The sequence below is a fragment of the Telmatherina bonti genome (assembly GCF_933228915.1).
Source record: "Telmatherina bonti genome assembly, chromosome: 7".
In the NCBI taxonomy this organism is placed as follows: Eukaryota; Metazoa; Chordata; class Actinopteri; order Atheriniformes; family Telmatherinidae; genus Telmatherina; species Telmatherina bonti.
The window spans coordinates 36,368,652-36,382,203 of record NC_136625.1 but is presented as its reverse complement, the minus strand read 5'-3'; the positions used below and the strand labels follow the sequence as shown (position 1 = coordinate 36,382,203).

Below are 13,552 nucleotides of genomic sequence, written 5' to 3'. Positions count from 1 at the left end.
TGCTCAAACAGTCAGAAACAGACTCCATGAGGGTGGTATGAGGGCCCGACGTCCACAGGTGGGGGTTGTGCTTCCAGCCCAACACCGTGCAGGACGTTTGGCCAGAGAACACCAAGATTGGCAAATTCTCCACTGGCGCCCTGAGCTCTTCACAGATGGAAGCAGGTTCACACTGAGCACATGTGACAGACGTGACAGAGTCTGGAGATGCCGTGGAGAACATTCTGCTGCCTGCAACATCCTCCAGCAGGACCGGTTTGGCAGTGGGTCAGTAATGGTGTGGGGGGGCATTTCTTTGGAGGGCCACACAGCCCTCCATGTGCTCGCCAGAGGTAGCCTGACTGCCATTAGGTACCGAGATGAGATCCTCAGACCCCTTGTGGGACCATATGCTGGTGCGGTTGGCCCTTGGTTCCTCCTAATGCAAGACAATGCTAGACCTCATGTGGCTGGAGTGTGTCAGCCGTTCCTGCAACACCAAGGCATTGATGTTATGGACCGGCCCGCCCGTTCCCCAGACCTGAATCCAGCTGAGCACATCTGGGACATCACGTCTCGCTCCATCCACCAACGCCAAGTTGCACCACAGACTGTCCAGGAGTTGGCGGATGCTTTAGTCCAGGTCTGGGAGGAGATCCCTCAGGAGAACATCCACCGCCTCATCAGGAGCATGCCCAGGCGTTGCAGGGAGGTCATACAGGCACACGGAGGCCACGCACACTACTGAGCCTCATTTTGACTTGTTTAAAGGACATTACATCAAAGTTGGATCAGCCTGTAGTGTGTTTTTCCACTTTCATTTTGAGTATAACTCCAAATCTAGATCTCCATGGGTTGATAGGTTTGATTTTCATTGATAATTTTTGTGTGATTTTGTTGTCAGCACATTCAGCTATGGAAAGAACAAAGTTTTTCATAAAAGGTTTCATTCATTCAGATCTACAACGTGTTACTTTAGTGTTCCCTTTATTTTTGTTTTTAGCATAGATAAAAAAAATTTTTGGACATAGATTTTAGACATATTAGATATAGATACATTTTTTGTAACTTAATGAAAAGAAATTGAATTCAAAGTAAAAAGAAATTAAATAGTCTAAAATTTTTAAATCCTTAATGATAAAAACTATGTGTTCTTTTATTGTTGCTTTCATCCCATCTCATGAAATGAAACCAACATAAAACCTCCATGTTATTGCTAATTAACATTTGGTAAGCTCGTCTATCAAGGCTCTAAAAATCTCTGTAGAGAACAAACTGCAAGACATCCATCATTGTTTGCTGCTTTCATTGATGTCAATTGCCCAAGCGCTCACCTGGGAAGGCCAGAAAAGGAGCCTGACAGATGAAAGTCAGATAAGACTCAAGATAAAGCTGTTAGCATGCACTTCAACTTCTTGTGTCAATGATTAAACCCGACAATAGATGTGAATATTTTACTGCTCTGGTCACAGTGAACTCCTGCAAATATTTTCCTTCAGATTGTGAAACTAAGAATTACCAAAGAGAGAAAAACAGGTTATTCCCTACAACATGGTCACATCATCACACAGTCTAATAAAGACGTGTCCTGGAGGAGAAACATGACACTCATGATGCTGCTCTGGTTCTCACCTATCTGGTTGTTCATCTTAAACTCGATGTCAAACTGCAAAATGACCAGCATGAACTGGAACCAGGGGCTCATCTCCTTGTTGGGCAGAGGAATGTGGACAGCAAACACAATACTGTTGGCCTCAATCCTCTTTTTCATGGCCTCTTCAAAGGTCCGGACCTTGTCACACTGGTTTGGACCCCAAGGCATGAACCATTTTGTTTCTTGCTTCTTGACTGTGTCCACGCACTTTGTGGCCACATAGTGGACTGCTGTGGTGGGACTGGGAGCTGGTGAGACAAACACAAACATGTCACAGGAGGGATGTTAGACTTGTTCCTGGAATACTGCAACAAATTGTTTAAAGGTCCTGGCAAACCAAAGACCACCTTAAAATAATAAAAACACGCAAAAACGGGGGTTCCGGTGACGTCATCGTCCTGCATGGCCGCTTAGACCGATAGCTCTCTGGCGAATTTGCAAAATCGTCCCGTACAAGTGTCAAAGTTTCATTTTTCTCGTAATAACAGACAAGGGTTAAACGGGACAACAATGGGAAAAAGAGATGGACGACAAAAGACTGCCAATGAAGAAAGACAAAACGAAGAAAACTCAGAGAATGCCTCGGAGGTTAGCAATGGTGCTACTGTTAGCAGGGCCTCGAACCTCCCTGATGCCTCAGTGGTGACTATATTAGAGGAACTACGAGACTTTCGTAAAGATTTCCAAGATTTCAAAACAGAGTTGACCACTGTAAATCACAGGATTGCAGAAGCTGAAAATCGCATTGAAAATTTTGAAGACCGAGTCGGAAATGTGGAGCATGTGCTGGCCAAAATGTTAAAAGTCATGAACGAGCAGGAGAACAAGCTAATCGACCAAGAGAGCAGAGCTCGCAGGGTGAATTTGAGACTGTATAATGTCCGTGAAGGGGCTGAAACTGGAACAACGATGATTGAATATGTGGAGAAATTATTAAGAGACAGTCTGGACATTCCCCAAAGCATGAGCCTTGGTATTGAGAGAGCGCACAGGGCGCTGGGTCCCCGTCCCCGGCCATCAGAGAGTGGAGAGGAGAAGTCACGCTCAATAGTGGTGGGCTTTGCACGTTTCACAACAAAGGAAGAAATTCTCCGCAAAGCATGGACTAAAAAGACTGTGCTCTGGGACGAAAGAAGGATATACTTTGACCAGGATTATCCCCCGTCTATTCTACAGAAGCGTAAGGAGTATGTTGAAGCGAAAAGAGTTTTGAAACGGCACAACATTCGATTTCAGACCCCATACCCTTACAAGCTGAGAGTGTTTTACGATAACGGAACCCAACTGTATCAGTCAGCGGAAGAAGCAACTACAGATATGATCGCCAGGGGCCTGCCGGTTAACAAGGTAACGACGCGGGAGAGCCTGACGGAGCAACTGGCACGGTCGGCATGGTCAACGGCGGGAGGACAACAGCGACGTGATGCTGGAGACGCACGAGAAAAAGCCATCCGGGAAAAACTACAGATCTACAGGAGGCCTACATCACCTGTCAGTGAGCAATGAGGACACGAGGTTTGTTTATGACACAATGTTTGGTAATTAAAAAATATTACCCATCTTTTTTTCCCAATAAATGAGGATTAAAACCAGAGAGACATGTGACTTATGGTAACTAAAGAGTGGACACAGAGCCGCCGTAGGGGCCCCCCTCCCTTAGTGAGAGGAGGCCCTCCCCTACTTTTTGACAATTTTTCCACCTTACTACAGGGTCAGTTAGAGGAGACCCCTACCTTGGAATCACATTTTTATGTTTTTTTCTGTTGTTTCCGCTGTTGCGGTTGTGTTTTTTGTCCAGAGTTCTTGTTTATTCAGGGAGTTGACCATTTACTAAAGCACTATGACAATTTGTATTTTGGATTTGTAGGATATGAATAATGACCAGATAAAAATTATTTCATTTAATGTGAATGGGCTAACTAACCCGGTGAAGCGTTGTAGAATCCTAACCAAAGTTAAAAAAGAACAAGCTCAAGTAGTATATTTTCAAGAAACCCATTTAAATGACGATGAACATGGAAAGCTAAAGAGGATGGGATTTACAAATATGTTTTGTTCTTCTTACAAATCTGGCCGCAGGCGTGGTGTGGTGATTCTTATTTCAAATAAACTAAATTTTGAAAAAACGTTTGAATTAAAAGATAAAGAGGGAAGGTTTATACTTATTAGAGGTAGTATAGACGGTAATATAGTTACCTTTATGAATGTTTATGTGCCTCCAGGGAGCGAACTAAGTTTTTATCAAAAAATTGTAAATATACTGGTTACTGAAACAGAAGGCTTTTTGATATGTGGTGGAGATCTAAACATTCGTCTGCGGCCAGAACTAGATAGCTCGAAGGGGAAAATACCAGATTCAAGCACTTTGAACGTACGCGCACTTTTTGAAGAGGTTGGTCTCATTGATATATGGAGGGATCTATATCCTAGGAGGCGAGATTTCTCCCATTATTCGGTTCCACATTCCCTTTATACAAGAATTGATTACTTTATAACTTTTTTGAAAGACAAAGACAGAATTCAGACATGTAACATAGGGACAATAGATATAAGTGACCATGCGCCTTTATATTTAACAATAAATTTAAATATGAGCCCCAAAATAATTACATGGAAACTGAATTCAAGTTTACTTAAAGATGCTACTTTCAAGGAACAAATGAAAAAAGAAATACAAGACTTCCTTGATATTAACGATGATGGAGAGGTCTCGCCTTCTATACTTTGGGATACATTAAAAGCTGTAATAAGAGGGAAAATAATTGCAATAGCCTCATATAGGAAAAAAATAAGAAATAGAACAATGCAGGAATTACAAAACAAACTAAAAGAATTAGAGAATAAACATCAAAAATCTGTAACACAGAGTATTTTTGAGGAAATAAAAGAGATTAGAAAAGAAATAAACAATTTAACGACCCAAAATATAAAGGAAAAATTAATGTTTCTTAAACAAAAATACTATGAAAGTGGGTCAAAGTCGATGAAAATACTAGCATGGAAATTAAAGAAGAAGATTTCTGAAAATACAGTAAATAAGATTAGAGATCCTCAAACACAACAGATAAAGAATAAATTACAAGACATACATAGAGCTTTTGAATTATATTATAAATCTCTGTATTCCAAGGTCCCTGGGGGGAAGGATAGTGAAATTGACAAATTCCTATATTCACTGCATTTACCAACTCTTACTGAAGAACAAAATAATAAATTGACTGCAGATATAACAGAAGTAGAACTTAAAAAAGCTATTAGTCGACTAAAAGCAAATAAATCACCTGGCTCAGACGGCTATACGGCTGAGTGGTATAAAGGATTAAAATCAGAGTTGATCCCTGTCTTACTTTCTACATTTAATTGGGTTTTGAAAAGGGCCCAAATACCTCCAAGTTGGAATGAGGCAATTATTACAGCAATACCAAAGGAAGGCAAAGAAAAAACTGAATGTGCTTTTTACAGGCCAATATCGGTTCTTAACATAGACTATAGATTATTTGCCAATATAATAGCTAGAAGGATGGAGGAATTTCTGCCTATTTTGATACATAACGATCAAACAGGCTTTATAAGAGACCGACAGACACAAGACAATATACGCAGAACTCTTCATGTTATAAACCATATACATAGGAACAAAATTGAAGCAATACTTATAAGTGTCGATGCAGAAAAAGCCTTCGATTCCGTCAATTGGGATTTTCTATATAGAACATTACATAAATTTGGATTTAAAGATAAAATTATCGATACAATCAAGTGTTTATATACCAACCCTATTGCAAGGATTAAAATAAACGGTTACTTGTCAAACAACTTTGCTTTAGAAAGAGGTACTCGACAAGGGTGCCCATGCTCCCCGCTCTTATTTGCATTGTATCTAGAACCGCTGGCACAATCTATAAGACAAAATTCACATATTAAAGGTATAATCCTTGGAGGGAAAGAGCACAAAATGGCATGCTATGCAGATGACATTTTAATCTATTTAGGTAATCCGACAAAGTCTCTTCCTAAACTCATGCAGCAAATTGAACAATACAGCTGGCTTTCTGGATACAAAATAAATATGAATAAAACCCAAACGCTCACATATAACTACAACCCACCAGTGGAGATAACTTCTAAGTACCCTATGTTGTGGCAGGCTGATTCCTTAAAATATCTGGGTATCACGATTCCAAAAGACCAGACAAAAATATATGATTTTAATTATATTCCATTGAATAAAAGGATAAACAAAGACTTAAAAAGGTGGAATTTAATCCCCTTCCTCTCTTTGTACTCAAGGATTGATTCTATTAAAATGATTGTCTTACCAAAATTATTGTACTTGTTTCAAACATTACCAATACAAATTGAGCAAATTCAATTTAATGAGTGGGATAAAATGATATCCAGATATATATGGGCAGGAAAAAGGTCAAGAATTTGTTTAAAGACATTACAACTGTCTAAAGAGAGAGGAGGATGGGGCCTGCCATCAATAAGGGAATACTTTTGGGCAGCACAAATGAAGGCATTGATAAATTGGTGTGATATATCCTATGATTCTCAATGGAAAAGTATAGAGGAGAAAATCTTTCCTTTCCCTATACAATCTTGGCTGATGCAAATATTCAAAATTACATTGATAGTATTGATAACCCCTGGGTTCAATGCACTTTGTCTATTTGGAAACAGGTGGTCAAGAAATATGATTTAAAAAAAGATATGGTTAGATTTAAATGGTTTGCTTATGATTCCGACTTTTTACCAAACAAATTAGATGCACGATTCAAATTATGGACAGCAAAAGGGATAACAACTCTAAGCAAATTAATTAAAGATGGAAAAGTCATCAGCTTTGTCGAGCTTAAAGATAAATATGCTTTGGAAAGGCAGGATTTTTACCGATTCCTACAATTACGTCATTATATTGACACTAACGTTAAAGTAGAATCTGATGTAAACAAGGACCTATTACAATTGTTTAGAAATTCATATGCTGGAAAAACAAATAACAAGCTTATTTCTGTAATATATAAATGGCTGACAAATAATAAGACTCATTCAACAAAACGTGTAAAGAGACTGTGGGAAAAAGAAGGAGGTATAAGTATAACGGAAGAAGAATGGACAGCACTTTGGAAACGCTCATGGAAATCTACATATTCGCAAGAATGGAAAGAATATGGATGGAAAACATTAATACGATATTTCATCACGCCATGTCAAACAATACATTATAATGGGACTCCTCCTTTGTGTTGGAGAAAATGTGGAGATCAATGTGCAAATCATTTCCATATTTTATGGGACTGCCCGCTTCTCAAGTCATATTGGCAAATGGTTCATGGAGTACTACAGGATATTTTCAAGTGTAATTTTCCTTTTAATATGAAAACTGTCTATTTTGGTTGTCTACCTTGGGAATGGGGTCAGAAAGATAAATATTTAATAAGTATTCTATTGGTCGCAAGTAAGAAATCTATTACAAAAAAATGGTTGTCACAAGATGTCCCTACAATATCAGAATGGTGGGACATAATTATGGACATTTATAAGATGGAAGAAATGACAGCGTTTGTAAATCAGAAACAAGATAGGTTTGTAGCATGTTGGGAAAAATGGGTCAAGTATATCCAAATTAAAAAGCCCAATTTAATCTTAAAATAAGACAATGGCAAATTGTATTAGTCACTCCCTTGTTCACATTGTTTATCATTTGTGTTTTGTTTTTTTTTGTTTCTTTTTCTCTTGATGGGCAAATGTTTTTATAAATGTGAATAATGATGTTGTGCACTTGTTTGCACATAAAAATTGCACCTGTCAACAAAAATTGAAAAATTATAAATAAAGAATTAAAAAAACAAACAAAAAAAAAACCACGCAAAAACACCTTATAAAATCAAATGAATAACACTTGAGCATATGAATTAAACTGTGCACAGGGGGATATTCAGAGCAGGCACCAGGCTGGTTTTAAGCCAAAACAGCTTCCACCACTTTGGAAATTACTTCTAAACAAAGTCTGGCAGAGAGTCCCTCTGTTTCTCTGAAGTTAGGAGGGGGCTGGAGATTCCCGAAAACTCTCAGACACCAACTGCACTGTTTGCATTGAGATTCATGAGTCTGGCAGGGCGAGCATTGGTAGGCATGACTCACAGGGTCTGGCCAACACTTGAGGAAAGAGCCACCATTATCATGAGAACAGGAAAATGCTCCTGTTGTGAAAGCTGATGTAAAGGACATGAAAGGATTGAGATTAGAGTAGTCTCAGGACAAAACCCTTCATGTCGAGTTCAGTAAGTTTCTGACAATTAAGGACATTATATAAAAGTGGTTCAAATATTTTTCCATTCTGTTGGATCATTGGAAATCTGTCTGCATTCGCCCAAGTTAATTAGCTAAAAAAGAAGTCAGAAGAGTGGGAGTGTCTGGACCAAGCAGCCACCTCTGGTGGTTAAAAGTGAAGTCTATGTGGAAGTGCATAAACCTGCAGTTCCCCATTCATCCACTAGGGGCTGCAAAACAGAGCAAATCCCCATAGACTCCCATGTTGAGAAAGCTATCGGCCGTTATATTCACCTCCAATCTCATGTTCATGCTCTTGTTTGCATGAGCACCTTTAGCATTCAAGTCAATACTGCACCATGCAACATGTTTATCGTGTCAACGTGTGCGGCATATGTGCCAAACAAGCACCAAGAAGTGAACACACAAACAATACTGATTAGTAATGAACACAAAACAAGGTAAGAAAATATTATTTACATGAACAAAAAGTCAAGTCAGTAAACCTCTACGACTTGGGGTGAATCCATGCGGACTGAGATCGTGTTCACCTTTACAATATACTCTCATTCCTACTAAAGGTGGCGCTGCACTAGTACATTGCTAAAGAGAGGACAGGACTCACAAGAAAAAGAAAACTGTTTCCTCCTCTTGTGAGTTAAACATGGAGAGGAACAGTGAAACTATCGCTGTTTTGGGTTTTTATTCCGTCTTATCAATATTGCAGACATACACGGCAACAATGGACGCAGTATGAACACCAGACGAGTCAGGGGATCCTTAACGCCATTGCTATGTACCTACCCACAATGCAATGCAACGCCAAACACAGGAAGAGACTTTTGTAGTCCACTTTCTGTATTTAGTCCGTTTGAAACTGACCGAGACCTGCGTTTGTAGGCGAACCAAGTCTACTCCGAATCAGAATTCTTTTGGCGATTTCACATTTCCCCAAACAAAGCGACTTTCCGAGCAAACGGACTCTGATTCAAATCAAAAAGGCTGATGTAAATGTGCCCTTAGATACTTTTAATTCTGCACTTGTGCAACTATTGATTGACTAGGTAATTGTAAATGTCATGGTAAGCTAAACTGGGTAGGAATATGTCCATCAGTTGGTCGTTTTGGAGGTCTGTAAACCAGGGTTTAAGAAAGCCTTAGGTCTTGAACACCAACAAGCACATATTTAAATGTCACATTCTGGACTTTTTTCTAATAAGTGCTGGTTTTGAAAGTCTGAAGTCTGCTAGCATCATCCTTTATGAGAAACAAATAACAGCAAACTAACTGTTATAAACAATGGTACGTCACTAACCATGGTGTACTGTGAAACATGGAGCTGTTCTTGCTTTGTTCTTATTGCTGAGTCACACGGAAAACAACAAATCTTTCAACCAATCATTGGATTGCAACGTGTCGAGCTTCACCCTTTAGGTTTCGATCAATAAGCTTCGGACCCCAACAAAGGGGTCCTAAATAACAAAGACGGGTAAGATGTTCCAGCTACATTAACAGTTTGAGCCCGTGGAAGCACAATAAAACATACTGCCCATACCAGAAGCAGGGCTAAATTTATGGCCCTTTTCCATCAGTATCAGCTCGTCTCAACTTAACTCACTTCAGCTCGGTTTGTAGGGTTTTCAACTCGGCTTTTGTACCCGTTTACCTGTACTTTCTTTGTAACTCCTCAGCCCAGGTTCTAAGCGAGCTGAGTCGGGTTGTGTGTGTAGCCAGACTGCATGCCACTATTGGTCAGGTGCGCGGCCAATCAAAGGTCAGGGGGTTATATCACTGGAAGAGCGACTCCAACTTGTAAGTTGCTTACGTTACGTGACAAGCAATGGTGCAATAAAAGTCTGTTCCGTGGTCCAACACTGAGGAGGAGACATTTATTTGCTTGGTTGCTGAGGAAGGGATACAGAGGGAACAAGATGGAGCGACACAAAATGAAAAAATCTATCAAGAGCTTTCCGACTCAATGGCTACGGGTAGCAAAGAAGTTTTCAGTTGTGTCGAGAGAAGCTGAAAAAGCTCAAAAGGGACCAACGGCAGGTCAAGGACCACAATGGCTGGAGTGGATCAAACAGACGAGACTGGAAGTGGTTCCAACAAATGGATACGATATATGGTCAGCGACCGGCGAGCCGCAGACCAAGTAGCAGATTACCTCTAGGTCCTGCGTTGTTATAGAGCTTGTAGTGCAGAACACTTGTATCACAGCGATTTCACACAAAACCCGCCCCTTTTACACCAGGTACTAAATTGTAATGGAAAAGAAACAGGACCAATCTGAGACAAGCTGATACTAATGGAAAAGAGGCATAAGACAAAAGAGCCAAATCTTTGGAAAAGATAAGAACTTCCCACCACTAACACCACTCTTTAGAGGCAAATCTGATTGTTGTTCCCATATAGGACCTCGATCCCAGGAAATTCCTGCTGTCATCCTAGCACCACTGATTTCAGGGTCATTAGAGAATGTCACTGCCTGCCATTTTGGGGGGAAACCAGCAACTGATTACATCAACACTTTCAGGTTGATATTAGCATGTATGTATGTATGAATTCAAGTGAGAGTGACGAGAGAGAGATGCTTCCCACATCTACAGGCAGGCAGTCTGCTGTACAGCAGAACACACAAGCACCTGGGAATTATGCAAACCTGCAGAACTAGGACAAATGATCTGAGGGAGTGAACAGATATGCAACAACTGAGCCAAAAAAGCTCCATCATACTGCAGGCTTACAGAACACCGCCGGTGCAACATATAGCCAGTTTGCTCTGCTGAAAGCTTTGTTCTGAAATACTTATGGTTTAAGACGGTGCACATATTCATGCAGGCAAAACAACCTTCAGGACAGGTAGACTGCTAACAAAGGAGCCAGTTTAAAAGCTAAATCTGACAAAAATAACGTGTGAAGTCCGCCTCTCATGAATGTATCAAGCCATTACCGATGTGTCTGGTAAGACGACCTGAGCTGTCGAGAGTACCAGTAGCAGTTGACTGTTTGAAATGAAATGAAAAATACTTTAATTCCAAAATGGAAATTCAATACCTGTGTTTGTACCTGTGCTAGATTATATATACACTACATATCTAATCACATCTATTCGTTCAGAGTAAAGAGAATAAATGGACGCCACATTTGCAAAAATCCAGGTACTTCAATAAATCCTAAAATTCAGCAGGTACGCAGCTAGGAGTTTAGCATCTTAGACCCTGTTTATATCACAACACAGAGACAGCAAACTGAAAGTTTTGCTGCATTCTGACCTCTCGTTTACATGGTTGGTGTGTTTTGGGAAGATAACACTGCAAAGATTTAACAATTTTTCTGCAAGGCAAGGCGAGTCCGTTCCGTGTACACTGGAATCAGATTCATTGGACGAAGATGACATTTGTCACGTCATCTTGCACTCAGACCGTGTTCAACCCAAGAAAAACACAACAACAATGGCAGACCTCCATGTTTGTGCAGATGCATGTTCCCAGTTCATTTGGTCTAATGAGGCAAAACATAGTTGGAGATAGTATGGAGATAGTTGTCATTCCATTGTTGTGTAAATGCTTTTTTTTTTAATATTGCAAGGAAAGGATTTTGTGTTTTGCATGAAAATGTGATGAAAAACGGAGCTTTACTAATTGCAAATCTAACAAGTTAAAATCAAATCTGCAAGTATGTATTGATTCTGCAAGTCTGAAAAGTTAATTCTGCAAATAAGTTTTACAGGTATATAGGACAAATGCTTTACTTCAGTACAAAACTTCAGTCTGAAACTTTGCTCCATACTAAAACAACATAAAAAAGAATTAAACCAAATAGTCTAAAACCTCTTGGGAGTTCAATTATCAAGCAAGTCAAGCTTGGCTCCTCCAGCATGTCCAGAATAATGACGTCCCCTCAGCCAGCTGACCCCATGCCGTGTTCCCGGGTTTGTCGGGAAACAAGGGGAGAAAAACCCCTTTCTTCTCAATTACCCCTGCAGCCCCCCGGCTACCAAGCAAACACAAAGGAATCTGGTTTCATTAAAACCATCTCAAGCAGGAAAGAGCCAAACAAGCTAATTTATCAGCAGTGCAGAGGGTGTGAGGGACTGAGGGAACACAGGAGCCTGGCTGCTGGATGGTTCCACATTCAGCCCAATGGAAAGACAGCCATCCCTCACAAGAGCTCAACCTTTGTTAGAGTACTCTGTGAGAAAGACAGAAAGAGTGGGTGCATTTGAAGAAACTTGACAGCAACTCCTATTCAGACCTCAAGGCAAAATGCAACTTTGACAGCTGTGTGTGTTTTTGTGCACTGCCGACAGTCTGACTGCCTCTCTATGCAACTGAAACTGGAGGAAGAGGAAGAAACGTGAATACTAAAGCCTGCCAGGAGATAGGGGATTCGTGGAAAAGGGCAGACACACGGGGGGGAGTGGGAGGAAGGTAGAGATGCTGCCTGGGGCCCCGCACGGCAGACAGACATTATATATGGGAGGAGTGGAAAGGAGGAAGAAAAAAGGAGGAGGGGGGATTCGACTTTGGATCAAAGAAGTGAGAAAAACATAGAAAAAAAAAAGGTTGGGTGTAGTTTAGAGCGATGGTGTCGACAAATATAAAGAAATTAACCCATAAAGTCCGTGTGTTTCGATAGATTAGGCAAAGAATTAAAGCCAATGGTTGCGCCGCGAGCGCAGCACGAGCACCTTGATCCGAAGCAGTGATTTAGCTGCTGGTAGTCAACGGCTCCCGCGAGCTTCGTTTAATTACAATTAATAAGTAAATAAATATAAAAAAAATACAGTTAAAAGTTACAATCCGTCGCCTGTCACGTCTCAATGCAAACATCACACACTCCCTGCGATGGATGAGCAGCGGCACTATTGAAAACTTTTCCTTCTTTTTCTGCCATTTAGTTTACGGACATTTCAACAGGCACGCGCGTGCCCAGCCGAGCGTAAGACACAAAAAGCGAGGAGAGAAGAAGAAGACAAAAAACTTACCAATTAAACCGCCGACCATGAAGGCAAACGCCTGAAACAAAAGCAGAGTAACTCCCACTATCACCAACTTTTTGGTGCTCATGTTTTCAATAATAGCACCCGCCATCGCGAAGGTTTAAAAAAATATATAAATCTTTAATATAAATCTGTGTATGAGAGCGAGCGGGAAACAAACACTAATGTGGCTGAGTAGAAACGTTGCATCCACGGCAAGTAGGAAGGCAAAGTGGGCCCCTCCACCGCTCTGCTCCTGCCTTTCAACTTCTTAGGAAGAGAGAAAAAAAAAAGGCAGGAATCACATGACTGAATAGCGCGGAGCTTTATCCCCCGAACAGCCACCGCCAGGCAGGGGGAAGCTCTGTGGAGCGCCACCGCATTGCTAACGCAGGTTACTGTGTCAGTGAACGCCTCTCCCAGCGCCGCCGTTGTGCGGGAACAGCCTGCAGGGCTATTTAAAGGAAGACTTCACGGTCCCTCTCATGTCAGATGTTAGTGGATGCCAACAGATTGTCCTTCACAAGCTATTCTTACTCTGTGAAGAATGGGAACAGCTTCTGCACATTGTTCTGTCATTATTTATTCATATTTTTATCCATTTTACGCATTAACTTTGCATTTCTCGTCGATATTAGTTCGTGTCACGTTTCACCAAT

At 40.6% G+C, this 13,552-nt stretch overlaps 1 protein-coding gene across 1 annotated transcript in view; it reads right to left on the bottom strand.

Moving 5' to 3' along the window:
* The window catches only part of wls (Wnt ligand secretion mediator), a 48,460-nt gene extending 35,310 nt beyond the window's left edge, over positions 1-13,150 (bottom strand). Inside the window, exons 1-2 of the mRNA XM_079243090.1 lie at positions 12,900-13,150; positions 1,612-1,881 (exon numbers count right to left, since the gene is read on the bottom strand). Of these exons, the coding sequence (XP_079099216.1) occupies positions 1,612-1,881; positions 12,900-13,005 (376 nt within the window). The 5' untranslated portion in view covers positions 13,006-13,150. The remainder of the gene's footprint in view (positions 1-1,611; positions 1,882-12,899) is intronic.
* Positions 13,151-13,552: the final 402 nt, after the last annotated feature.